Raw genomic sequence first — 27537 nt, forward strand, 5'->3', positions numbered from 1 at the left:
CTTGGTGGACCTCCTCCGAAGTTCTCCAAGCTCCTCCACCCACCCAGAAGCTCCAAAATCCACCAAATTTTGGCCACGGAACCTCGAGGTCCTTAAGTTTCTATCTCCAAGGTTGGTCCCACCTAAGACCAACCAGCTCCAAGTTCTCTTGGTGGACCTCCTCTGAAGTTCTCCAAGCTCCTCCACCCACCCAGAAGCTCCAAAAGCCACCAAATTTTGGCCACGGAACCTCGAGGTCCATAAGTTTCTATCTCCAAGGTTGGTCCCACCTAAGATCAACCAGCTCCAAGTTCTCTTGGTGGACCTCCTCCGAGGTTCTCCAAGCTCCTCCGCCCACCCAGAAGCTCCAAAATCCACCAAATTTTGGCCATGGAACCTCGAGGTCCTTAAGTTTCTATCTCCAAGGTTGGTCCCACCTAAGATCAACCAGCTCCAAGTTCTCTTGGTGGACCTCCTCCGAGGTTCTCCAAGCTCCTCCACCCACCCAGAAGCTCCAAAAGCCACCAAATTTTGGCCACGGAACCTCGAGGTCCATAAGTTTCTATCTCCAAGGTTGGTCCCACCTAAGATCAACCAGCGCCAAGTTCTCTTGGTGGACCTCCTCCGAGGTTCTCCAAGCTCCTCCACCCACCCAGAAGCTCCGAAACGCACCAAATTTTCAGGGTGGATTCCGAAGCTCCATAATTTTCTTTTTGACCCAAAAAAACCCCAAAAAACCCTAAAACCCCCCCAAAAATTTGGTGGTGGCTGAAGATCTGAAGAACTTCTTCTCGGTTCCTCACCTCTGTAGGGGTCCTGGTGGAGCTCCGGGGAGGCGGCCGAGGGCAACGGAAGCGCCGGCACCGGGATTTGGTTGGGGAGAAGAGGGTGAGAAGAACGGACGGCGGAATCGGCGGCGTCGCGGTGAGCGGCCAAAGGTGGGGCAGGAGGGACGTGGCGGTGGGAAATCTGCAGGAGAAAAAAAAAAAAAAAAATTCCCGAAATTTTCCCCAAATTTTCCCGAAATTTTGGGAATTCTCAAAGTTTCAAATCGCAAAAAAAAAAAAAAAAAAAAAAAAAAAGGGGAAAATGGGTGAAAATTGGAGATTTTTAGGATTGAAAAATGGTGAAATTTTAGAATTTGAAAATTGAAAAAATTTGGAATTTTGAAATGGTCAAAATTGGAAATTTTGAAATGTAAAAATTTTCAAATTGTCAAATCTCAAAATCGTAAAAAATTCCAAAAGGCCAAAAATTTGAAATTTAAAAAAAATCCCGAAAATTCCAAATTTTAAAAGCCCCAAATCCCAAAAATCTCGAAATTTCAAAATCCCGAAATTTTAGAAATTTGAAATTTCAAAATCCTAAAATTCCAAAATCCCAAAATTCCAAAATTTCAAAAATCCAAAATTCCAAAATTTAAAAATCCCAAAATTCCAAAATTCAAAAATCCCCAAATTTTTTTTAAAAAAACACCCAAAAATCATCATAAAATTGTCCAATTTTGTCCAAAAACCCCAAATTCTTGGGGGAAAAAATCCCAAAATTTGAGATTTTCACCCCAAAATCCCAAATTTTAAACCCCAAAATTTGGGGACAAAAACCCCAAATTTGGACGTAAAACTCTGAAAAATTGTCGTAGAATCGTCAAATTTTGACCTAAAATCATCAAATTTTCACCAAAAACCTCCAGATTTTTTGGGGAAAAAACCCAAATTTGGGGTTTTTCACCCCAAAATCCCAAGTCCCCCAAAAACCCCAAAATTTGGGGAGAAAAACCCCAAAAATCGTCGTAAAATCGACAAATTTTGACCTAAAATCATCAAATTTTCACCTAAAAACACCAAATTTTTTTTTGCAAAAAACCCAAATTTGGGTTTTTTCACCCCAAAATCCCCAATCCTAAATCCCATATTTTGGGGAAAAAACTCCCAAAACTCTTCCAAAAAACTCCCCAAAATCATCAAATTTTGTCGTAAAATCGCCAAATTTTCACCTAAAATCGTCAAATTTTCACCTAAAAACACCAAATTTTTTTTGCCAAAAACCCCAAATTTGGGTTTTTTCACCCCAAAATCCCCAATCCTAAATCCCAAAATTTGGGGAAAAAAGTCCCAAAACCCTTCCAAAAAACGCCCAAAAATCGTCGTAAAAACGCCAAATTTCGTCGTAAAACTGCCAAATTTTGACCTAAAATCGTCAAATTTTCACCTAAAAACACCAAATTTTTTTTGCCAAAAACCCCAAATTTGGGGTTTTTTACCCCAAAATCTCCAATCCTAAATCCCAAAATTTGGGGAAAAAACTCCCAAAACTCTTCCAATAAACGCCCAAAAATCGTCGTAAAACCGTCAAATTTCGTCGTAAAAGCGTCAAATTTCGTCGTAAAATCGTCAAATTTTCGCCTAAAAACACCAAATTTTTTTTTGCCAAAAAACCCAAATTTGGGTTTTTTCACCCCAAAATCTCCAATCCTAAATCCCATAGTTTTAGAAAAAAAGTCCCAAAACTCTGCTTAGAAACGCCCAAAAATAGTCGTAAAATCGTCAAATTTCGTCGTAAAACCACCAAATTTTCACCTAAAACCATCAAATTTTCACCTAAAAACCCCAAATTTTTTTTGGCAAAAACCCCAAATTTGGGTTTTTTCACCCCAAAATCCCCAATCCTAAATCCCAAAATTTGTGGAAAAAACTCCCAAAACTCTTCCAATAAACGCCCAAAAATCGACGTAAAACCGCCAAATTTCGTCATAAAACCGCGAAATTTTGACCTAAAACCGTCAAATTTTCACCAAAAAACCCCAAATTTTTTTTGCCAAAAACCCCAAATTTGGGTTTTTTCACCCCAAAATCTCCAATCCTAAATCCCAAATTTTGGGGAAAAAAGTCCCAAAATTCCACTAAGAAACGGCCAAAAATCGTCGTAAAACCGTCAAATTTTCGCCTAAAATCCTCAAATTTTCACCAAAAAACACCAAATTTTTTTTGCCAAAAACCCCAAATTCGCCGTTTTTCACCCCAAAATCCCCAATCCTAAATCCCAAATTTTGGGGAAATAAGTCCCAAAATTCCACTAAGAAACGGCCAAAAATCGTCGTAAAAACGCCAAATTTTGATGTAAAAACGCCAAATTTTGTCGTAAAATTGTCAAATTTTCACCAAAATATCCCAAATTTTTTGGGGAAAAAGACCCAAAATTTGGCATTTTCACCCCAAAACCCTAAGTCCTAAATCCCAAATTTTGGGGGAAAAAGTCCCAAAATTCTGCTAAGAAACAGCCAAAAAACGCCCAAAAATTGTCAAATTTTGTCGTAAAATCGTCAAATTTTCACCTAAAAACCCCAAATTTTTTTTTGCCAAAAACCCCAAAATTGGGTTTTTTCACCCCAAAATCTCCAATCCTAAATCCCATATTTTGGGGAAAAAACTCCCAAAATTCCACTAAGAAACGCCCAAAAATCGTCGTAAAACCGTCAAATTTCGTCGTAAAATCGCCAAATTTTGACCTAAAATCATCAAATTTTCACCAAAAAACCCCAAATTTTTTTTGCCAAAAACCCCAAATTTGGGTTTTTTCACCCCAAAACGCTGACCATGAGGCGGTTGGCCAAGAGGCCGGCGCCGTAGCCGGCGGCGTGGGACTCGCCGGCGCCCACGGCGTGGTTGCGCAGGACGTGGATGGCGTCGTCCAAGCGCTCCAGGCGATCCTCGATGCGGCTCTGAGGGGAAAAAAAAACCCAAATTTTGGGGTAAATTTGGGCGTTTTTGGGTTTTTTGGGTTTTTTGGGTAATTTTGCAATTTTTTTGGGTTTTTTTTGGGGTTTTTTGGGGATTTTTTGGGGGTTTTTGGTGGATTTTTTGGGGTTTTTTTTTTCCCCAGGCGATCCTCGATGCGGCTCTGAGGGGAAAAAAAAAACAAATTTTGGGGTAAATTTGGGCGTTTTTGGGTTTTTTGGGTTTTTTGAGGATTTTTTGGGGGTAATATTGGGATTTTTTGGGTTTTTTTGGGGTTTTTTAATGGGATTTTTGAGGGTTTTTTGGGTCATCTTTGGGTCAACTTTGGGAAATTTTTTTGGGTCAAATTTTGGGATTTTTGGGTCAATTTTCGGGGTTATTTTGGGTCATTTTTGGGTCAATTTTGGGTTAATTTTGGGGTAATTTTGGGGATTTTCGGGTCTATTTTAGGGGTTTTTTTGGGTTATTTTTGGGATTTTTTTGGGGTTTTTTTTGAGTTTTTTTTGGATTTTTGGGGGTTTTTTTTGGGGGTAATATTGGAATTTTTGGGGATTTTTTTTGGGATTTTTTGGGGTTTTTGGGAGGTTTTTTTAGGGGATTTTTGAGGATTTTTTGGGGGTAATTTTGGGATTTTTTTGGGGATTTTTTGGGGTTTTTTAGGGGATTTTTTAGGGATAATTTTGGGATTTTTTTTTGGGTATTTTTGGGTCAATTTGGGGTTTTTTTGGAGGTTTTTTTTTGGGTTTTCTGGGTTTTTTTAGAGGGTTTTTTGGGGTGAATTTTTGGGGTTTTTTTGGGTTAATTTTGGGATTTTTTGGGAGTTTTTTGGTGGATTTTTTGGGGTTTTTTTTCCCCAGGCGATCCTCGATGCGGCTCTGAGGGGGAAAAAAAACCAAATTTTGGGGTAAATTTGGGCGGTTTTGGGTTTTTTGGGTTTTTTGTGATTTTTGGGAATTTTTGGGGGTTTTTTTTGGGGGTAATATTGGGATTTTTTGGGTTTTTTGGGGGTTTTTTGGGGTTTTTTAATGGGATTTTTGAGGGTTTTTTGGGTCATCTTGGGGTCAATTTTTGGGTCAAATTTTGGGATTTTTGGGTCAATTTTCGGGGTTATTTTGGCGTCATTTTTGGGTCAATTTTGGGGATTTTTGGGTCTATTTTAGGGGATTTTTTGGGGATTTTTGGGGGTTTTTGGTGGATTTTTTGGGGTTTTTTTTCCCCCAGGCGATCCTCGATGCGGCTCTGAGGGGAAAAAAAAAACAAATTTTGGGGTAAATTTGGGCGTTTTTGGGTTTTTTGGGGTTTTTGGGATTTTTGGGAATTTTTTGGGGTTTTTTTTGGGGGTAATATTGGGATTTTTTGGGATTTTTTGGGTTTTTTTGGGGTTTTTTAATGGGATTTTTGAGGGTTTTTTGGGTCATCTTTGGGTCAATTTTTGGGTCAAATTTTGGGATTTTTGGGTCAATTTTCAGGGTTATTTTGGGTCATTTTTGGGTCAATTTTGGGGATTTTTGGGTCTATTTTAGGGGTTTTTTTTGGGTTATTTTTTGGGATTTTTTGGGGGTTTTTGGTGGATTTTTTGGGGGTTTTTTTTTCCCCAGGCGATCCTCGATGCGGCTCTGAGGGGAAAAAAACAACAAATTTTGGGGTAAATTTGGGCGTTTTTGGGTTTTTTGGGTTTTTTGGGTTTTTTGGGGTTTTTTTTGGGGGTAATATTGGGATTTTTGGGGGTTTTTTGGGGTTTTTTAATGGGATTTTTGGGGGTTTTTTGGGTCATCTTTGGGTCAACTTTGGGAAATTTTTTTGGGTCAATTTTTGGGATTTTTGGGTCAATTTTCGGGGTTATTTTGGGACATTTTTGGGTCAATTTTGGGGATTTTTGGGTCTATTTTAGGGGTTTTTTTTGGGTTATTTTTGGGATTTTTTGGGATTTTTTGGTGGATTTTTTGGGTTTTTTTTCCCCCAGGCGATCCTCGATGCGGCTCTGAGGGGAAAAAAAAACCCAAATTTTGGGGTAAATTTGGGCGTTTTTGGGTTTTTTGGGTTTTTTGGGGATTTTTTGGGGGTAATATTGGGATTTTTGGGTATTTTTTGGGGTTTTTTAATGGGATTTTTGAGGGTTTTTTGGGTCATCTTTGGGTCAATTTTGGGAAATTTTTTTGGGTCAATTTTTGGGATTTTTGGGTCAATTTTTGGGTCAATTTTGGGGATTTTTGGGTCTATTTTAGGGGTTTTTTTTGGGTTATTTTAGGGGTTTTTTTTGGGGTTTTTTTTGGAGGTTTTTTTGGATTTTTGGGGTTTTTTTTGGGGGTAATATTGGAATTTTTGGGGATTTTTTTTGGGATTTTTTGGGGTTTTTGGGAGGTTTTTTAGGGGATTTTTGAGGATTTTTTGGGGGTAATTTTGAAATTTTTTGGATTTTTTTGGGGATTTTTTGGGGTTTTTTAGGGGATTTTTTAGGGATAATTTTGGGATTTTTTTTTGGTAATTTTTGGGTCAATTTGGGGTTTTTTTGGAGGTTTTTTTTTGGGTTTTCTGGGTTTTTTTAGAGGGTTTTTTGGGGTGAATTTTTGGGGGTTTTTTGGGTTATTTTTGGGGTTTTTTGGGAGTTTTTTGGTGGATTTTTTGGGGATTTTTGGGGGTTTTTGGTGGATTTTTTGGGGTTTTTTTTCCCCAGGCGATCCTCGATGCGGCTCTGAGGGGAAAAAAAAACAACAAATTTTGGGGTAAATTTGGGCGTTTTTGGGTTTTTTGGGTAATTTTGCAATTTTTTTGGAGTTTTTTGGTGGATTTTTTGGGGATTTTTGGGGGTTTTTTAATGGGATTTTTGAGGGTTTTTTGGGTCATCTTTGGGTCAACTTTGGGAAATTTTTTGGGGCAATTTTTGGGTCATTTTTGGGTCAATTTTGGGGATTTTTGGGTCTATTTTAGGGGGTTTTTTGGGTTATTTTTGGGGTTTTTTTGGGAGTTTTTTGGTGGATTTTTTGGGTTTTTTTTCCCCCAGGCGATCCTCGATGCGGCTCTGAGGGGAAAAAAAACCCAAATTTTGGGGTAAATTTGGGGGTTTTTGGGTTTTTTGGGTTTTTTGGGATTTTTTGGGGATTTTTGAGGATTTTTTGGGGGTAATATTGGGATTTTTGGGGGTTTTTTGGGGTTTTTTAATGGGATTTTTGGGGGTTTTTTGGGTCATCTTTGGGTCAATTTTTGGGAATTTTTTTGGGCCAAATTTTGGGATTTTTGGGTCAGTTTTCGGGGTTATTTTGGGTCATTTTTGGGTCAATTTTGGGGATTTTTGGGTCTATTTTAGGGGTTTTTTTTGGGTTATTTTTGGGGATTTTTTGGGGTTTTTTTTGGAGTTTTTTTTGGATTTTTGGGGTTATTTTTTTAGGGGATTTTTGAGGATTTTTTGGGGGTAATATTGGGATTTTTGGGGTTTTTTTGGGGAATTTTTTGGGGTTTTTTTGAGGATTTTTTGGGGTTTTTTTGGGTCATCTTTGGGTCAATTTTTGGGTGAATTTTTGGGTGAATTTTTGGGATTTTTGGTGTCATTTTTGCGGTTTTTGGTTAATTTTTGGTGTCATTTTTGGGATATTTTTGGGGTTTTTTTTTTCGAGATTTTTTGGGTCAATTTTGGGATTTTTTTGGGTCATTTTTGGGTCAATTTTTGGAATTTTTTGGGTCGTTTTTGGGTTTTTTTGGGTCATTTTTGGGTCAATTTTTGGGATTTTTTTTGGTCATGTTTGTGTTTTTTTGGTTAATTTTTGGGTCAATTTTTGGAATTTTTTGGGTCGTTTTTGTGGTTTTTTGGTTAATTTTTGGGTCAATTTTTGGGATTTTTGTGGGGTATTTTTCGAGTTTTTTTAGATTTTTTTTGGGGTTATTTTTGGGTCAATTATTGGAATTTTTTGGGGTAATTTTTGGGTTAATTTTTGGGGATTTTTGGGGGTTTTTTAGGGATTTTTTGGGGTTTTTAGGGTGAATTATTTGGGATTTTTGGGGGTTTTTTTTTGAAGATTTTTGGGGTTATTTTGGGGATTTTTGGGATTTTTTTGGGTTTTTTTTTGAGGATTTTTTTTTAAATTTTTTGGGGTTTTTTGTAGGATTTTTGGGGTCAATTTTTGGTATTTTTGGGTCAATTTTTGGGGTCAATTTTGGAGATTTTTGGGTCAATTTTTGGGTCATTTTTGGGATTTTTTTTGGGTCATTTTTGGGTCCATTTTTGGGATTTTTTTGGGGTCATTTTTGGGTCAATTTTTGGTATTTTTGGGTCATTTTTGGGGTCAATTTTGGAGATTTTTGGGTCATTTTTTGGGGTCAATTTTGGAGATTTTTGGGTCAATTTTTGAGTCATTTTTGGGATTTTTTTGGGGTCATTTTTGGGTCAATTTTTGGTATTTTTGGGTCATTTTTGGGGTTCATTTGAAGCTTTTGGGCTTCAGCACCAGCCGAGGAAGAACTCATGAATATTAATGAGATGCAAATTAATTAATTAATCTTAATTAAGACTCACCAAGGAGTGCAAGGGCCCCTCGTAATTGGGCGACGAAGACGCTTGCCCGCCATTCCTGGCCCAAGCTGCCGTCCCTGCTAATTAATTCAGAGCAAATTAATTAATTAATTGGTTGGGTTGGTCAATTAAAAATCGCGGGTTAATTAGGGAAAAAATTCGGGGTTAATTACGCAAAAAACCGGGTGAAAAAAGACGAAAAAATGAGGGAAAAATGGGATTTTTTGGGGAAATAAATTGAATTTTTTTGGGGGAAAAATGGGGGATTAATTAATTAAAAATTTGGGGTTAATTAATTAAAAAATTGGGGTTAATTAAGGGAAAAAATTGGGGTTAATTAAGGGAAAAAATCGGGGAAAGAATCCTAAAAAATTTAAGGAAAAATGGCCAAAAATTGGGGAAAAAAATAGAATTTTTTTGGGTAAAAAATTGAATTTTTTTGGGAAAAAATGTTGGATTTTTTTTGGGGAAAAATTCTTAAAAATTTGGAAAAAAATTGATTTTTTGGGGAAAAAAATGGGGGGAAAATTCGAATTTTTTTAGGGAAAAAATCTGATTTTTTGGGAAATAAATTTTTACATTTTTGGGAAAAAATGGTGAAAATTTAAGGGGAAAATTCGATTTTTTTAGGGAAAAAATGGGAAAAAATTCGTAAAAATTGGGAAAAAAAATCCTAATTTTTTAGGGATAAAAAATTGGATTTATTGGGGAATAAAATCCAAATATTTTTGGGGTAAAAATGTCATAATTTGGGTGAAAAAATTCGATTTTTTGGGGGTAAAAAATGCTAAAAAATGGGAAAAAAATTCAAATTTTTTAAGGAAAAAATATTTCATATTTTTGGGAAAAAATACCTAAAAAATTGGGGAAAAAAATTCGTAAAAATTGGGGAAAAATGGGAAAAAAATTCAAATTATTTTGGGGAAAAATTTGTAAAAAATTGGGAAAAAATTCGATTTTTTTGGGGTAAAAAATGCTAAAAAATGGGAAAAAATACAAATTTTTGAGGGAAAAAGATAGGATTTTTTGGGAAATAAATTTTCATATTTTTGGGGGAAAAAACGGTGAAAATTTGGGGGGAAAATTCGACTTTTTGAGGGTAAAAAATTCGTAAAAATTGGGAAAAAATTTAATTTTTTTTGGGTAAAAAAAAGCTAGAAAATGGGGAAAAAAATCCAAAATTTTTTGGGGAAAAAATCTGGTTTTTTGGGAATAAATTTTTAAAACGGTGAAAAATTGGAGGAAAAATTCGACTTTTTGAGGGTAAAAAATCCTTAAAAATTGGGAAAAAATTGGATTTTTTTGGGGTAAAAAAAAGGTAGAAAATGGGGAAAAAAATCAAAATTTTTTGGGAAAAAAATCTGGTTTTTTGGGAATAAATTTTTATAATTTTTGGGAAAAACGGTGAAAATTTGGAGGAAAAATTTGACTTTTTGAGGGTAAAAAATTCGTAAAAATTGGGAAAAAATTGGATTTTTTTGGGTAAATAAAAGCTAGAAAATGGGGAAAAAAATCAAAATTTTTTGGGGAAAAAATCTGTTTTTTTGGGAATAAATTTTTATAATTTTGGGGAAAAAACGGTGAAAATTTGGAGGAAAAATTCCATTTTTTGGGGTAAAAATCCTTAAAAATTGGATTTTTTTGGGTAAAAAAAAGGTAGAAAATGGGGAAAAAAATCAAAATTTTTTTGGGAAAAAATCTGATTTTTTGGGAATAAATTTTTATATATTTGTGGAAAAACGGTGAAAATTTGAGTTGAAAAACTCCATTTTTTACCGAAAAAAATTCCATTTATTTTGCTTCAAAACCCTCTAAAAAACCCAAAAAAACTCGGATTTTTTCGGGGTAAAAAACGGCAATTTCGGGAAATTTGGGAGGAGATTTTTGGGATGAGAATTCCCGAGGAATTTTGGGGCGAAATTTGGGGATTTTGGGAGTTTTTACCTGCGAGCGACGGCGGCGAGGCCACGGGAGTGGAAGGGTTGGAGGGGAAGCTGCTGTTGGTGTGATCTGGGGAATAAATCTTGCATCGCGCCGCAATTAGCATATATGCAAATGAGGCCCCGCCCCGTATGCTAATGAGGGCGGCGGCCATTTTGTGGAGGGGGTTTTTTTTGGGGGGTTTTTGGGGGTTTTTTGGGGGTTTTTTTGGGGGTTTTTTTTGGGGTTTTTTGGGGGATTTTTTTGGGGGTTTTTGGGGAATATTTTGGGGGAAATTTTGGGGGTTTTTGGGGGGAAATTTTGGGGATTTTTGGGGGATTTTTGGGGGGAAATTTTGGGGTTTTTTGGGGGATTTTTGGGGTTTTTTTGGGGATTTTTTTGGGGTTTTTTGGGGATTTTTTTTTTATTTTTGGGGGATTTTTTTGGGGAATTTTTTGGAATTTTTGGGGGGATTTTTGGGGGGAAATTTTGGGGATTTTTGGGGGATTTTTGGGGTTTTTTTTGGGATTTTTTTGGGGATTTATTGGGATTTTTTTGGGGTTTTTTGGGATTTTTTTGGGGGGTTTTTGGGAGGATTTTTGGGGGGAAATTTTGGGGATTTTTGGGAGAAAATTTTGGGGTTTTTTGGGGGATTTTTGGGGTTTTTTGGGGATTTTTTGGGGATTTTTTGGAGATTTTTTTTTATTTTTGGGGGATTTTTTTTGGGAATTTTTTGGGGGTTTTTGGGAGAATTTTGGGGGATTTTTTGGGGGTTTTTTGGGGGATTTTTTAGGATTTTTTTGGGGATTTTTTTTTTTTTGGGGGATTTTTTTGGGGAATTTTTTGGAATTTTTTGGGGGAATTTTTGGGGGATTTTTGGGGGGAAATTTTGGGGATTTTTGGGGGATTTTTGGGGTTTTTTTGGGGAATTTTTTGGTGATTCCTTTGAGATTTTTTTTATTTTTGGGGGATTTTTTTTGGGAATTTTTTGGGGGTTTTTGGGAGAATTTTGGGGGATTTTTTGGGGGTTTTTTGGGGGATTTTTTAGGATTTTTTTGGGGATTTTTTTTTTGGGGGGATTTTTTTGGGGAATTTTTTGGAATTTTTTGGGGGAATTTTTGGGGGATTTTTGGGGGGAAATTTTGGGGTTTTTTGGGGGATTTTTGGGGTTTTTTGGGGGATTTTTTGGGATTTTTTGGAGATTTTTTTTTATTTTTGGGGATTTTTTTGGGGGTTTTTGGGAGAATTTTGGGGGGATTTTTGGGGGGAAATTTTGGGGATTTTTGGGGTTTTTTGGGGATTTTTTTGGGATTTTTTTTTGAGATTTTTTTTATTATTGGGGGTTTTTTGGGGATTTTTTTGGGGTTTTTTGAGGAATTTTTTGGGGGTTTTTGGGAGAATTTTTTGGGGGAAATTTTGGGGATTTTTGGGGTTTTTTGGGGGAGTTTTGGGGATTTTTTGGGGATTTTTTTGGGGATTTCTTGGAGATTTTTTTTTATTTTTGGGGGATTTTTTTGGGGAATTTTTTGGAATTTTTTGGGGATTTTTGGGAGAATTTTTTGGGGGTTTTGGGAGAAAATTTTGGGGATTTTTGGGTTTTTTTGGGGATTTTTTGGGGATTTTTTTTGAGATTTTTTTTTATTATTGGGGGATTTTTGGGGAATTTTTTGGGGGAATTTTTGGGGGATTTTTGGGGGGAAATTTTGGGGATTTTTGGGGTTTTTTGGGGATTTTTTTGGTGATTTCTTTGAGATTTTTTTTTATTTTTGGGGGATTTTTTTGGGGAATTTTTTGGGGTTTTTGGGAGAAAATTTTGGGGATTTTTGGGGGGAAATTTTGGGGATTTTTGGGGATTTTTTTGGGATTTTTTTTGAGATTTTTTTTTATTATTGGGGGATTTTTGGGGAATTTTTTGGTGATTTCTTTGAGATTTTTTTTTATTTTTGGGGGATTTTTTTGGGGAATTTTTTTGAATTTTTTGGGGGTTTTTGGGATAAAATTTTGGGGATTTTTTTGGGGATTTTTTTAGGAATATTTTTGGGATTTTTTTAGGGGATTTTTTGGCGGTTTTTGGGAATTTTTTGGGATTTTTTAGGAATTTTTTGGGGGTTTTTGGGTGAAAATTTGAGGAATTTTGGGAGAAAATTTTGGAAATTTTTTGAAAATTTTTGGGGGAATTTCTTTTTTTTGGGGGGGGGATTTTTTTGGGGATTTTTATGGGAATTTTTGGGATTTTTTTTGAATTTTTGGGATTTTTTGGGTGATTTTTTGGGGGAAATTTTTTTGGGATTTTTTGGTATTTTTTTGGCGGAAAATTTCGGGAAATTTTTGGTGGTTTTGGGATTTTTTTTGCGATAAAAAATTGGGAATTTTTGGGAATTTTACTGGATTTTTTGGGGATTTTTATGGAATTTTTTCACGATTTTTTTTTTTAATTTTTTGGGAATTTTTTGGGGCATATTTTGGCAATTTTTCGGGATTAAAAAAATTTAGGGAATTTTCTTACAGAGGCCAAAGCTTTGCCCAACGCGTCTCCGGTCTGGGAACTTCCGGCAGCTCCGCGCGGGGCTGGAAAAGAGAAAAAAAATCCAAAATTTTGGGTGAAAATTCCGAAATTTGGGGAAAATGCGGGAATTGGGGGAAAAATCCGGGAATTTGGGCAAAAAATTCTGGGATTTTTGGCGAAAATGCCAAGATTTTAGGGGAAAAAATTGAATTTTTTGGGGGAAAAAAATCCAAATTTTGGGGGAAAATTCTGGAATTTTTAAAGGAATTTTTTGGGAATTTTTGGAAAATTTTTCCTGGAATTTTTTGGAACTTTTTTGGGAATTTTCCGGGACTTTTTTAGGAATTTTTTGGAATTTTTGGGGGAATTTTTTGGGAAATTTTTCCAGGAATTTTTTAGGAATTTTTTCAAATTTTTTGGGGAATTTTTGACAATTTTTTTCCGGAATTTTTTGGAATTTTTTTGGGAACTTTTTCCAGGATTTTTTGGAATTTTTTGGGAATTTTTGGGAATTCTTTCCAAGAATTTTTATGAATTTTTTTGGGAATTTTTGGGAATTTTTTTCAAGAATTTTTGGGAATTTTTTGGGAATTTTGGGGGATTTTTTTTCAGGAATTTTTGGAAGTTTTTGGAAGTTTTTTTGGGGAATTTTTTGGGATTTTTTCTGAACATTTTGGGGGAATTTTTCCTGGAATTTTTTGGGGAACTTTCTGGAAATTTTCCAGGAATTTTTGGGAATTTTTTTTCCGGAACTTTTTTTAATTTTTTGGGGAATTTTGGGGATTTTTTGGGGAAATTTTTGAGAATTTTATGGGAATTTCCCAGGAATTTTTGGGGAATTTCCCAGGAATTTTTGGGATTTTTTCTGGGAATTTTTTCAGGATTTTTTCCAGGATTTTTTTTGGATTTTTTCTGGAATTTTGGGGAATTTTTTTTTAATTATTTTTCCAGGATTTTTTGGCAATTTTTCCTGGAATTTTCCCTCATTTTTCCCCCTTAAAATCCACATTTTTTCGCATTTTTCACCCCAGTTTTTTTCCCTTTTTCTCAGGAATTTGAGGGAATTTTTCCACACTTTTTTTTTCAATTTTTCCATGAAAATTTTGGGGAATTTTTTGGAGTTTTTTTGGGGTATTTTTGGGAATTTTTTTCCGGATTTTTTTAGGGATTTTGGGGGGAATTTTTGGGATGTTTTGGGGAATATTTGTGGATTTTTTTCCGGATTTTTTTCCGGATTTTTTTGGGGAATTTTTGGGATTTTTTTTAGGAATCTTTTGGGAATTTTTTAGGGAATTTTTCGGGATTTTTTGTGATTTTTCCTGGAATTTTGGGGATTTTTTTTGGGAATTTTTTCCATGAATTTTTGGGGAAGTTTTCCAGGGATTTTTTGGGGATTTTTTAGGAATTTTTTCCCCTGAAATTCCAGAATTTTTTTCCATTTTTTCCTGGAATTTTTGGGAATTTTTCCTTGAATTTTCTCAGAATTTTCCGTCATTTTTCCAAGATTTTTTGGGGAATTTTTCCAGGAATTTTCCTGGGATTTTTCACCATTTTTTTCCCTTGAAATTCCCTTTTTTTTTTTCAATTTCTTCCCCATTTTCCAGCCGATTTTCCTCAGGTTTTGGGGCATTTTTCCATGAAAATTTGGGAAATTTTGGGGATTTTTTGGGGATTTTTTGGGGATTTTTTTCGGGAATTTTTTGGAATTTTTTTTGGAATTTTTGGGATTTTTTTGGGAATTTTTTGGCAATTTTTCCTGGAATTTTGGGGAATTTTTCCTGGAATTTTTTCCTCATTTTCCCTCATTTTTCCCCTTAAAATCCACATTTTTTCACATTTTTCCCCCCAGTTTTTTCCCTTTTTCTCAGGAATTTTAAGGAATTTTCCCATGCTTTTTTTTTCAATTTCTCCATGAAAATTTTGGGGAATTTTTGGGGAATTTTTTGGAGTTTTTTTGGGGTATTTTTGGGAATTTTTTTCCGGATTGTTTTGGAGATTTTTGGGGGTATTTTTTGAGATTTTTTGGGGAATATTTGTGGATTTTTTTCCGGAATTTTTTCTGGATTTTTTTGGGGAATTATTGGGATTTTTTTTTCAGTGATTTTTTGGGAATTTTTTAGGGAATTTTTCGGGATTTTTTTGTGATTTTTTTGTGATTTTTTCCTGGATTTTTTGTGATTTTTCCTGGAATTTTGGGGAATTTCTTGGGAATATTTCCCCTTAAATTCCTGATATATTTTTTTTCAATTTTTCCAGAATTTTTTGGGTAATTTTTCCTGGAATTTTCCCTCATTTTCCCCCCATAAAATCCCCATTTTTTCCCATTTCCCCCCCCAGTTTTTTCCCTTTTTCTCAGGAATTTGAAGGAATTTTCCCACGCTTTTTTTTTTCAATTTCTCCCTGAAAATTCGGGAATTTTTTTGGGGAATTTTTGGGGAATTTTGGGACTCACCCAGCAGGGGCTCGGCGCCGTTGGCCGGGGGGGTGCAGGAGGAGCCGAAGGCGTTGGAGCGGTGGAAGGACGACATCGGCGGCAGCGCCGAGCTCAGCTCGGCCGACGAGTGCGACGGGTAGGGCTGCAAAAACGGGGAGAAAAACGGGGATTTTGGTTAAAAAAGAAAAAAAGAAAAAATTGGGAAAAAATTGGGTGAAAATCGGGTGAAAATCGGGTGAAAAACGGGCGAAAAACGGGGAAAAAATGGAATTTTTTTGGGAAAAAATGGAATTTTGCGGAGACAAAATGGCGGAAAATTGGGGGGAAAATTGAATTTTTGGAGGGAAAAATGGGGAAAAAATGGGGAAAATTGGGGAAAAATGGGGGAAAATTGGGGGAAAAATGGGGAAAAAAAATGGAGGAAAATTGAGAAAAAATGGGGGAAAATTGGGGAAATTTGGGGAAAAATTGAGCAAAAAATGACAAAAATGGGGGAAAAATGAGGCAAAAATTCGAATTTTTGAAGGAAAAATTGGGGAAAATTTGGGGGAAAATGGGGAAAAAAATTGGAAAAACATGGGGGAAAAATGGGGGAAAATTGGAGAAAAATTGAATTTTTGAAGGGAAAAATGGGGAAAAAATGGGGGAAATTGAGGAAAATTGAGGAAAATTGGGGGAAAAATGGGGAAAAAAAATGGAGGAAAATTGAGAAAAAAATGGGGGGAAATTGGGGAAAAATTGAGCAAAAAATGACAAAAATGGGGGGAAAAAGGGGGGAAAAAGGGGGAAAAATGGGGCAAAAATTCGAATTTTTGAAGGAAAAATTGGGGAAAATTTGGGGGAAAATGGGGAAAAAAATTGGAAAAACATGGGGGGAAAAATGGGGGAAAATTGGAGAAAAATTGAATTTTTGAAGGGAAAAATGGGAAAAAAATGGGTAAAATTGGGGGGAAATTGAGGAAAATTGGGGGAAAAATGGGGAAAAAAAAGGAGGAAAATTGAGAAAAAATGGGGAAAAATTGGGGAAAAATTGAGCAAAAAATGACAAAAATGGGGGAAAAAGGGGGGAAAAAAGGGGGAAAAATTCGAATTTTTGAAGGAAAAATTGGGGAAAATTTGGGGGAAAATGGGGAAAAAAATTGGAGAAAAAAAGGGGGAAAAATGGGGGAAAATTGGAGAAAAATTGAATTTTTGAAGGGAAAAATGGGAAAAAATGGGGAAAAAATGGGGAAAATTGGGGGGAAAATGGGGAAAAAAATGGAGGAAAATTGAGAAAAAAATGGGGAAAAATTGGGGAAAAATTGAGCAAAAAATGACAAAAAAGGTGGAAAAAAGGGGGAAAAATTCGAATTTTTGAAGGAAAAATTGGGGAAAATTTGGGGGAAAATGGGGAAAAAAATTGGAAAAACATGGGGGGAAAATTGGGGGAAAAATCGAATTTTTGAAGGGAAAAATGGGGAAAATTGGGGGAAAAATGGGGAAAAATTGGAGAAAAATTGAATTTTTGAAGGGAAAAATGGGGAAAAATGGGGAAAATTGGGGGGAAAATGGGGAAAAAAAGGGAGGAAAATTGAGAAAAAATGGGGGAAAATTGGGGAAATTTGGGGGAAAATTGAGCAAAAAATGACAAAAAAGGGGGAAAAATGAGGCAAAAATTCGAATTTTTGAAGGAAAAATTGGGGAAAATTTGGGGGAAAATGGGGAAAAAAATTGGAAAAACATGGGGGAAAATTGGGGGAAAATCGAATTTTTGAAGGGAAAAATGGGAAAAAAATGGGGAAAAAAAATGGAGGAAAATTGAGAAAAAATGGGGGAAAATTGGGGAAATTTGGGGAAAAATTGAGCAAAAAATGAGGCAAAAATTCGAATTTTTGAAGGAAAAATTGGGGAAAATTTGGGGGAAAATGGGGAAAAAAATTGGAAAAACATGGGGGAAAAATGGGGGAAAATTGGGGGAAAATTGAATTTTTGAAGGGAAAAATGGGAAAAAAATGGGGAAAATTGGGGGGAAATTGAGGAAAATTGGGGAAAAATGGGGAAAAAATGGAGGAAAATTGAGAAAAAAATGGGGAAAAATTGGGTGAAAATTTGGTGAAAATTTGGTGAAAATCGGGTGAAAAACGGGTGAAAAACGGGCGAAAAATGGGGAAAAAATGGAATTTTTAGGGGAAAAAATGGAATTTTGCGGAGACAAAATGGCGGAAAATTGGGGGGAAAATTGAATTTTTGGAGGGAAAAATGGGGAAAAAATGGGGAAAATTGGGGAAAATGGGGGAAAAATGGGGGAAAAATGGGGAAAAAAAATGGAGGAAAATTGAGAAAAAATGGGGGAAAATTGGGGAAATTTGGGGGAAAATTGAGCAAAAAATGACAAAAATGGGGGAAAAATGAGGCAAAAATTCGAATTTTTGAAGGAAAAATTGGGGGAAATTTGGGGGAAAATGGGGAAAAAATTGGAGAAAAACATGGGGGGAAAATTGGGGGAAAAATCGAATTTTTGAAGGGAAAAATGGGGAAAAAATGGGGAAAATTGGGGAAAAATGGGGAAAAAAAAAGGAGGAAAATTGAGAAAAAAATGGGGGAAAATTGGGGAAATTTGGGGAAAAATTGAGCAAAAAATGAGGCAAAAATTCGAATTTTTGAAGGAAAAATTGGGGAAAATTTGGGGGAAAATGGGGAAAAAAATTGGAAAAACATGGGGGGAAAATTGGGGGAAAAATCGAATTTTTGAAGGGAAAAATGGGGAAAAAATGGGGGAAATTGAGGAAAATTGAGGAAAATTGGGGGAAAAATGGGGAAAAAAAAGGAGGAAAATTGAGAAAAAAATGGGGGGAAATTGGGGAAATTTGGGGAAAAATTGAGCAAAAAATGACAAAAATGGGGGAAAAATGAGGCAAAAATTCGAATTTTTGAAGGAAAAATTGGGGAAAATTTGGGAGAAAATGGGGAAAAAAATTGGAAAAACATGGGGGGAAAAATGGGGGAAAATTGGAGAAAAATCGAATTTTTGAAGGGAAAATTGGGGGGAAATTGAGGAAAATTGGGGGAAAAATGGGGAAAAAAATGGAGGAAAATTGAGAAAAAAATGGGGGGAAATTGGGGAAATTTGGGGAAAAATTGAGTAAAAAATGACAAAAATGGGGGAAAAAAGGGGGAAAAATGAGGCAAAAATTCGAATTTTTGAAGGAAAAATTGGGGAAAATTTGGGGGAAAATGGGGAAAAAAATTGGAAAAACATGGGGGAAAAATGGGGGAAAATTGGGGGGAAAATCGAATTTTTGAAGGGAAAAATGGGGAAAAAATGGGGGAAATTGAGGAAAATTGGGGGAAAAATGGAGAAAAATTGAATTTTTGAAGGGAAAAATGGGAAAAAAATGGGGAAAATTGGGGGAAAATTGAGGAAAATTGGGGGAAAAATGGGGAAAAAAAAGGAGGAAAATTGAGAAAAAAATGGGGAAAAATTGGGGAAAAATTGAGCAAAAAATGACAAAAATGGGGGGAAAAATGGGGAAAAAATTCGAATTTTTGAAGGAAAAATTGGGGGAAATTTGGGGGAAAAAAGTGGAGAAAAAAAGGGGGAAAATTTGGGGGGAAATTGGGGAAAAATGGGGAAAATTGGGGGAAATTTGGGGGGAAAATTGGGGGAAATTTGGGGGGAAAATGGAAAAAAATTGGGCAAAAAATGGGGAAAAAAAGACAAAAAAAAGGGGAAAAAATGGGGGAAAGTTGGGAAAAAATGGGCAAAAAATGACAAAAAATGGGGGAAAATTGGGAAAAAATTGAAGAAAAAATGGGGGAAAAATTTGGAAAAAATGGGGAAAAAATTTGGAAAAAAATGGGGGAAAATTGGGGAAAAAATGACAAAAAAGGGGAAAAAATTGGTGGAAAAAAATGGGAAAAATTTGGGGAAAAAAATGGGAAAAATTTGGGGAAAATTGGAAAATATTGGGTGAAAAATGACAAAAAAAAAGGGGAAAAAATGGGGGGAAATTGGGAAAAATTTGGGAATAAAAATGGGGAAAAAAGGGGCAAAAAATGACAAAAAATTGGGAAAATTAGAAAAAAATTGGGGGAAATTGGGGAAAAATTGGGAAAAATTGGGGGAAAATTGAGAAAAAAAAATGGGCAAAAAATTTGAATTTTTGAAGAAAAAATTGGGGAAAAAATGGAATTTTTGAAGGAAAAAAATTGGGGAAAATTGGGAAAAAATTGGGGGAAAAATTGGGGAAAATTGGGGGAAAATGGGCAAAAAATTGGGAAAAAATGGGAAAAATTTGGGGAAAATTGGGGAAAAAATTGGGGAAAATTGGGGGAAAAATGAGGAAAATAATGGGATTTTTTGGGAATAATTTGGGGAATTTTGGGGAAAAATTTGGAATAAAATTGGGGGAAAAATGGGGGGAAAATAGGAGAAAAATGGGAATAAAAGGGATAAAAATGTGAAAAAAATGGGGGTTTTTATTAAAAAATTGGATTTTTTTGAGAAATTTTTGGGAAATTTTTGGGAAATTTTTTGGGATATTTTTGGGAACTTTGGGGAAAAAATCAGAATAAAATTGGGAATAAAATTGGGAATAAAATAGGGAAAAAATGGGCAAAAATTGGATTTTTTTAAGGAAAAAAAATAGATTTTTTGGGGAAATTTTAGGGAATTCTACAAAATTTTGGGGGAAAAATTGGGTAAAAAATGGGAATAAAATTGCGAAGAAATGGGAATAAAATGGGGATGAAATGGGAAAAAATTGGATTTTTTTTAAGAAAAAATTGGATTTTTTGAGGAATTTTTGGCAAAATTTTGGGGAAACTTTGGGGAATTTTTGGGAATTTTTTGGATGGAATTTTTGGGAAAAAATTGGAATAAAATGCACAAAAAATGCGCCAAAAATGCGAAAAAAATTGGATTTTTTTAGGAAAAAATGGGATTTTTTTAGGAAAAAATTGGAATTTTTGGGTATTTTTTGGGGAATTTTTAGGAATATTTCGGGAATTTTGGATATTTTTTGGGGGAAAAATTGGGAATAAAATGGGGGAAATATGGGAATAAATGGGGAAAAATTGGGTAAAAAATGTGAATAAAATGGGAAAAAATGTGAATAAAACTTGGAAAAATGGGAAAAAAAATGATTTTTTTTAAATTGGATTTTTTGGGGAATTTTTTTGGAAAAAAAATTTGGGAAATTTTTTGGGAAATTTTGGGGAAACTTGGGGAAAAAATGGGAAAAAAATGGGCAAAAAATGGGAAAAAAAAGTGAAAAAATGGAATTTTTTGTGAAAAAAAATGGGAATTTTGGGGATTTTTTTGGAGAATTTTGGGAATATTTTTTGGGAATATTTTTTTGGGGAAAAAACGGGAATAAAATGCGCGAAAAAATGCGAAAAAAATGCGAAAAAAAAGCGAAAAAACTCGGATTTTTTGAGGAAAAAATGGGATTTTTGGGGGGAATTTTTTTGGGGAAAGTTTTGGGGATTTTGGGAAAATTTCGGGAATGATTTTTTTGGGTTTTTTTTTTTGGGAATTCTCACCAGGCGCTCGTGGGGGTGGAGGCTGCAGTAGCTGCTGGAATGGGAAGAATTCCCCAACATTCCCGAAAATCCCGCTTGGCCACTCCAGGGATCGCCTCCATCTGGAAAAGAAACCAAAAAATTTGGGAATTTTCACCCGGAATTCCCGAAAAACAAAAAAATCGGGAATTTTTGGGCGAAAAAATGAGGAATTTTGGGGAAAAAACGGCTTTTTTATAAGGGTTTTTATGGGAAAAAAATCGAATTTTTAGTGTAAAATTCAGAATTTTTTTGGGAATTTTCACCACAAAATTTGGGAATTTTTAGTGGTAAAATGGGGATTTTTTAACCCAAAATTCGGATTTTTTTCCCAACGAAATTAGAGCGAAAATTCAAGATTTTTAAGGGATTTTTGTGCCAAAATTTCCAATTTTTTTAAGGAAAATTGGTCCCGAATTTTGGGAATTTTGGTCCCAAAATTTGGATTTTTTTTGGGGATTTGTGGGCCCAAAAATTTGTGGAATTTTGAGCCAAAAATTTGGGAATTTTTGACCCAAAATTTGGAATTTTTCACTAATTTTATTGCCAAATATTTCAATTTTTTTACAGAAAATTAGTCCAAAAATTTGGGAATTTTTGGGAATTTTTAACCCAAAATTTGGGAATTTTTGGGGATTTTTTAACCCAAAATTTGGGAATTTTTGGGGATTTTTTTTACCCAAAATTTGGATTTTTTTCAGGAATTTCGGTGCTGAAAATTCAATTTTTTGAAGAAAATTGGTCCCAAAATTTGGAATTTTTTGGGATTTTTTTTGACCCAAAAATTTGGTGAATTTGTGGAATTTTGGGCTCAAAATTTGAGAATTTCTGGGGCAAAATTTGGGAATTTTGGGGGATTTTTTAACTCAAAATTTGGATTTTTTTAAGAAAAATTTTGATCGAAAATTCAAAATTTTTAAGGAATTTTTGTGCCAAAATTTTGATTTTTTTAAGGAAAATTGGTCCCAAAATTTGGGAATTTTTGGGAAATTTTTTGCCCAAAATTTAAGAATTTTCTTGGATTTTTGATCCCAAAATTTGGGAATTTTGGGGATTTTTTAACCCAAAATTCGTCATTTTTCACTAATTTTATTGCCAAATATTTCAATTTTTTACAGAAAATTGGTCCCAAAATTTGGGAATTTTTGGGATTTTTTAACCCAAAATTTGGGAATTTTTGGGGATTTTTTACCCAAAATCTGGATTTTTTTCAGGAATTTTTGGTGCCAAAATTTCGATTTTTTTAAGGAAAATTGGTCCCAAAATTTGGAATTTTTTACCCAAAATTTGGATTTTATCAGGAATTTTGGAGCCAAAATTTCGATTTTTTTTTAGGAAAATTGTTCCAAATATTTGGAATTTTTTTGGATTTTTTTTAATCCAGAAATTTGGGAATTTTTGAGGATTTTGGTCCCAAAATTTGGGAATTTTTGCTCAAAAAAATTTGGGAATTTTGGGGGATTTTTTTACCCGAAATTTGGATTTTTTTCAGGAATTTTGACCCAAATTTTGGGAGAAATTTTGGTCCCCAAATTTGGAATTTTTTGGGAATTTTTGACCCAAAAATTTGGGAATTTTTGAGGATTTTTGACCCAAAATTTGGATTTTTTTCAAGAATTTTATTGCCAAAAATTCCAATTTTTTACAGAAAATTGATCTCAAAATTTGGAATTTTTTGGGAAATTTTGACAAAAAAATTTGGGAATTTTGGGGGATTTTTGCTTCCAAAAAATTAAAATTTTTTTAGGATTTTTAATCCTAAAATTCCCAATTTTCGGGAAATTTTTGTCCCAAAATTTGGATTTTCTTGGCAATTTTGGCCCAAAAATTTGGGAATTTTAACTCAAAAAATTTTGGGAATTTTTGGGGATTTTTAATTCAAAAATTTGCATTTTTCAGAAATTCGGTTTAAAATTTGGATTTTTTTTTTTGGGGAATTTTCCTCACAAAATTCCAAATTTTTTTGGGAGGATTTTTGACCCAAAATTTGAGAATTTTTAATAAAAAAAAAAAATTTGAATTTTCGCAAAAATTTAGTGGCAAAATTTAGATTTTTTTTTAATCCCAAAATTCCGATTTTTTGGGGAATCCAACCCAAATAATTTGGAATTTTTTGGGGGAATTTTAATCCCAAATTTTCACCAAAAATTCCACCAAAAAATTCGATTTTTCTCACGAAAATTAATGCAAAAAATTCGATTTTTCGCGGATTTTCGACCCCAAACTCGCGATTTTTTGGGGGAAAAAATTGGGATTTTTTGGGGGGGTGAAATTCCAATTTTTTTTTGGGGAATTTTTGGGGAAATTTTGGGAATTTTTTACCTTGCATGAAGAAGGAAGAGGGGAAAGCGCCCTTGGCTGAAAATCCGGGCGAGTCGCGGTTGAATTCGGCCGTGGAAGCGGACGGGGCGTAAACCTGAGCAAAAAAAAAACCCAAAATTGGTAAATTTTCACCCAAAAAAAATTCCCAAATTTATAAAAAAATCATTCCCCAAAAAATCCCGAAATTAATCGCAAAAAATCCCGTTTTTATAGCAAAAAAAATCGAAATTTTGAGCTTAAAAATGTGATTTTTTGCCCAAAAAATGTGAATTTTTCCCCAAAAAATGTGAATTTTTCCTCAAAAAAAAAATCTGGATTTTAACCCCAAAAAAAAAATCTGAAATCGAAATTTTGAGCTTAAAAATGTGATTTTTTTTTCCCCAAAAAATGTGAATTTTTACTCAAAAAAAAGTGGATTTTAACCCAAAAAAATCTGATTTATTCGCCCAAAAAAATCACGAATTTTACCCCAAAAAAATCGTGATTTTTTAGCCAAAAAAATCTGAATTTTCAGCCCAAAAAATTCCCAAATTTATCCCCCTAAAAATTCCCAAATTTATCCCCAAAAAATCGGAATTTTTACCCCAAAAAATCGGAATTTTTACCCCAAAAAATCAGAATTTTTACCTGAAAAAAATCGGAATTTTTACCCGAAAAAAATCGGAATTTTGAGCACCAAAAAATCCCAAATTTTATCCCCAAAAATTTTCAAATTTGATCTAAAAAAAATCCCAAAATTATTCCCAAAATATCCGAATTTTATCCTAAAAAAAAAAATCTGAATTTTTACTCCAAAAAAAAAAAAAAATCTGAATTTTGAGCCCAAAAATTCCCAAATTTATCCCGAAAAAAATTCCGAAATTTCACCCTAAAAAATCCCAATTTTTACCCCAAAAATCTGAATTTTGAGCCCAAAAAAAGACCAAATTTATAAAGAAATTCCCAAAAAAATCCCAATTTTATCCCCAAAAAACTTTCCAAATTATCCCCAAAAAATAGAAATTTTTATCCCAAAAAATCTGAATTTTTATCCCAAAAAAATTGAATTTTTGGCCCCAAAAAAATCCCGAATTTATTTTTAAAAATTCACGAAATTATTCCCCAAAAATTCCGAATTTTATCCCAAAAATTCTGAATTTTTAGTGCAAAAAATCTGAATTTTTAGTGACAAAAAATCTGAATTTTGAGCCCAAAAATTCCCAATTTTATTCCCCCAAAATTCCCAATTTTATCCCAAAAATTCCCAATTTTATCCCAAAAAATCGGAATTTTTACCCCAAAATTTCCCAAATTTTTCCCCCAAAAAATTCCCTAAAAATTCCAAAATTTATCTCCAAAAAATCGGAATTTTTATCCCCAAAAAAAAATCTGAATTTTGAGCCCAAAAATTCCCAATTTTTTTTCCAAAAAATCCCAAATTTTATCCCCAAAAATCCCAAAATTATCCCCAAAAAATTCCCAAATTTATCCCCAAAAAATCTGAATTTTAACCCAAATTTTACCCCAAAATTCCCAAATTTATCCCCCCAAAAAAATCCCAATTTTATTCCCAAAATCTGAAATTTTACCCCAAAAATCATAAATTTGGAGCCCCCAAAAAAATCCCAAATTTATTAAAAAAAAAAAAAAATTCCCGAAATTATTCCCAAAAAATTCCCAATTTTATCACAAAAAATCTGAATTTTTATCACAAAAAATCTGAATTTTTATCCAAAAAAATGTGAATTTTTATCAAAAAAATTGTGAATTTTTATCAAAAAAATTGTGAATTTTTATCCAGAAAAAATTTCTGAATTTTGAGCCCAAAAATTCCCAATTTTATTCCCCAAAAAATTCCGAAAAAAACGGAATTTTTCCCCAAAAAAACCCAATTTTATCCCCAAAAAAACCCAATTTTATCCCCAAAAAATGTGAATTTTTACCCCAAAAAATCGGAAATTTGAGCCAAAAAATTCCCAATTTTATCCCCCAAAAAATCCCAAATTTATCCCAAAAAATTCCCAAATTTTTACCCCAAAAATCCGAATTTTATAGCAAAAAAAATTTGAATTTTACCCCCCAAAAAGTCTGAATTTTTAGCCCAGAAAATCCCAAATTTTAATAATTAATTAATTAATAATATTAATTTGTAATTACTGTATTTATAATTAGTGATCACTAATTATATATTGACATATTTATTATAGCTAAATAGAATTATTAATTAATAAATTATTATTTATTAACTTATTAATAATTATTTAATAATAATTATATCCTTAGAATTAATATCCCCGTGTTTATTTAAATTAATTGAATTAAAATTAAATTCCATTAATTAATTAATTCCTATCAATAAATGGGAAATCAAATTATTGATAATTAATCAATATTTAATCAATAATTAGAATAAATTCGAATACTAATAGGCAAATACTTAAATAAATTGTTTTATTATCGGGATTTAATAACCATTAATATTTAATAAATCAATTGAATTAATGAATTAATTCCTATTAATAAAACTCTAATTATCGCTACTTAATCGATATTTAATCAATATTTAAGGATTAATTACAATCAATATATAAAAGATCAAAATTATATCAGGATTTAATAACCATTAATATTTAATTAATTTCAATTAATTAATCAATGAATTCCTATTGATAAATAAAAATTTCAATTACCGATATTTAATCAATATTTAATACCAATCCTAATTAATATTCAATATATTCAGATTATTTCAATTGATTCATTATTGGGATTTCTCATTAATTTAAATTCAATTAGTTAATTAATTTATTCCTATCAACTGATACTTAATCAATATTTAATATTGATTAGATATATTAAATATTTTGAATAGAATAAATCGATTAAATATTAATTAAATTGATTGAATATATTAAATCTAATTAATGCCTTAAATATTAATTAAATCGATTAATTATATTTAATATTAATTATTATCAATATACTTTGCCTAATATATTGATTTATTATTAATTACCTATAAGAAATATATTTAATAGAATTGATTGATTAATTATCAATTCTATTAATTATGTTTATTATAATAAATCTATTAAATATTGATTAAATCTAATAAATGTATTTAATATTGATTAATTATATAAATATATTTACTGAAATTAATATATAACATATTAATAATATTCAATATATTTAATCGAATAAATCGATTTATTATTAATTATATTCAATTTATTTAATCGAATACATTGATTAAATATTAATTAAATTGCTTAAATATAATTCATGCCTTAAATATTAATTAATTCTATTAAATGCATTTGATATTGATTAATTATATTCAATATATTTAATCGAATAAATCGATTTATCATTAATTACAATCAATCTATTTTATCAATCAATTTATTAATTATTATGAATCCATTTAATCAAATAAAATCAATTTATTAGTATTATAATCTATATATTTAATAGAATAAAACGATTTATTAATTATTATCTATATATTTAATCGAATAAATCGATTTATTATTAATTATCCATCAATTTAATCGAATAAATCGATCTAGTATTGATTAATCGCATTAAATCTATTTAATAGAATTAATTAATATACTGAATCGATATTTAATTTATTTGTTTAATAAATTATTAATAGTATTATTTTGCTATTATGTAATATCAATTTCATATAAAATTAATTAATTAATTAATTGTCTATATTTTATAGCGGAAAATAAATCTAATTATAAATATCCTTAATTAAATTAATTATAAATTATAAATAATTATTAACTAATATCTATTTAATAAATGCAATTTGAATTCGATTTAATTGGAATATTGCGATTAAAAAGCAAATTAATTATAATTAAATTTATTTTATAATTAATAATTTCGTTTATTTATTAATATTTATTAATATTTATTTATTATATTTTTGTACATTTCAACGTATTAATATTTCATATTTATGAATTATTTTTATTGGTTTCTAATATTATTAAAAATATATTTCAATTAATTGCATTTATTTAATGGATTTAATGTGTTTAATTTATTTCATATATTGAATATATCAAATATATTTAATTTATTTAATATATTTAATTTATTTAATTTATTTATTATATTTTTTAATTAATTTATTACGTTTATTTAAAGGAATTTTTTTAATAGATTTAATTGATTTAATATATTTAATTATTCAATTTATTTAATATATTTAATTTATTTAATTTTATTGATTATTTGGTAGATTTAATTTATATATTTAATTTATTTAATTAATTTAATATATTTCTTTAATTTAATTAATATGTTTATTTAAAGTAATTTATTTAATATATTTGATATCTTTAATTTCTTTTATTATTTGATATATTTAATTTATTTAATATATTTAATGTATTTCTTTAATTTATCTAATGTATTTAATTTATTTAATTTTTAATTAATTTTATTTATTTAATTTTTATTTCATTTATTTGATTTATTCTTTCTTTCAATTAACACATTTATTTTATTTATCTAATATATTCGTTTAAAGTAATTTATTTAATATATTAAATTTATTTAGGAAATTTAATTTATTTAATATATTTTATTATTT

The 27537-nt window shown here is 32.0% G+C and overlaps 1 protein-coding gene across 44 annotated transcripts in view; it reads right to left on the minus strand.

Moving 5' to 3' along the window:
• The window catches only part of LOC110484130 (transcription factor 4), a 110257-nt gene that overhangs the window by 11110 nt on the left and 71610 nt on the right, over positions 1–27537 (minus strand). For 33 of the 44 annotated variants that reach the window (XR_014951348.1, XR_014951346.1, XM_085566764.1 and 30 more), the window contains 8 exons: positions 22944–23037; positions 20604–20704; positions 15099–15222; positions 12647–12708; positions 10165–10243; positions 8224–8300; positions 3575–3700; positions 783–948 (listed from right to left, as the gene is read on the minus strand). Coding sequence is in view for 39 of the 44 variants with exons in the window: in XM_085566764.1 (XP_085422890.1) it covers positions 783–948; positions 3575–3700; positions 8224–8300; positions 10165–10243; positions 12647–12708; positions 15099–15222; positions 20604–20704; positions 22944–23037 (829 nt within the window). In the remaining 5 variants the exon portion in view is untranslated. The remainder of the gene's footprint in view (positions 1–782; positions 949–3574; positions 3701–8223; positions 8301–10164; positions 10244–12646; positions 12709–15098; positions 15223–20603; positions 20705–22943; positions 23038–27537) is intronic. The other 11 variants (XR_014951347.1, XM_085566753.1, XM_085566756.1 and 8 more) reach the window with 3 other exon arrangements.

This window comes from Lonchura striata, chromosome Z (genome assembly GCF_050655825.1).
Source record: "Lonchura striata isolate lonStrDom1 chromosome Z, ASM5065582v1, whole genome shotgun sequence".
Lineage (NCBI taxonomy): Eukaryota > Metazoa > Chordata > Aves > Passeriformes > Estrildidae > Lonchura > Lonchura striata.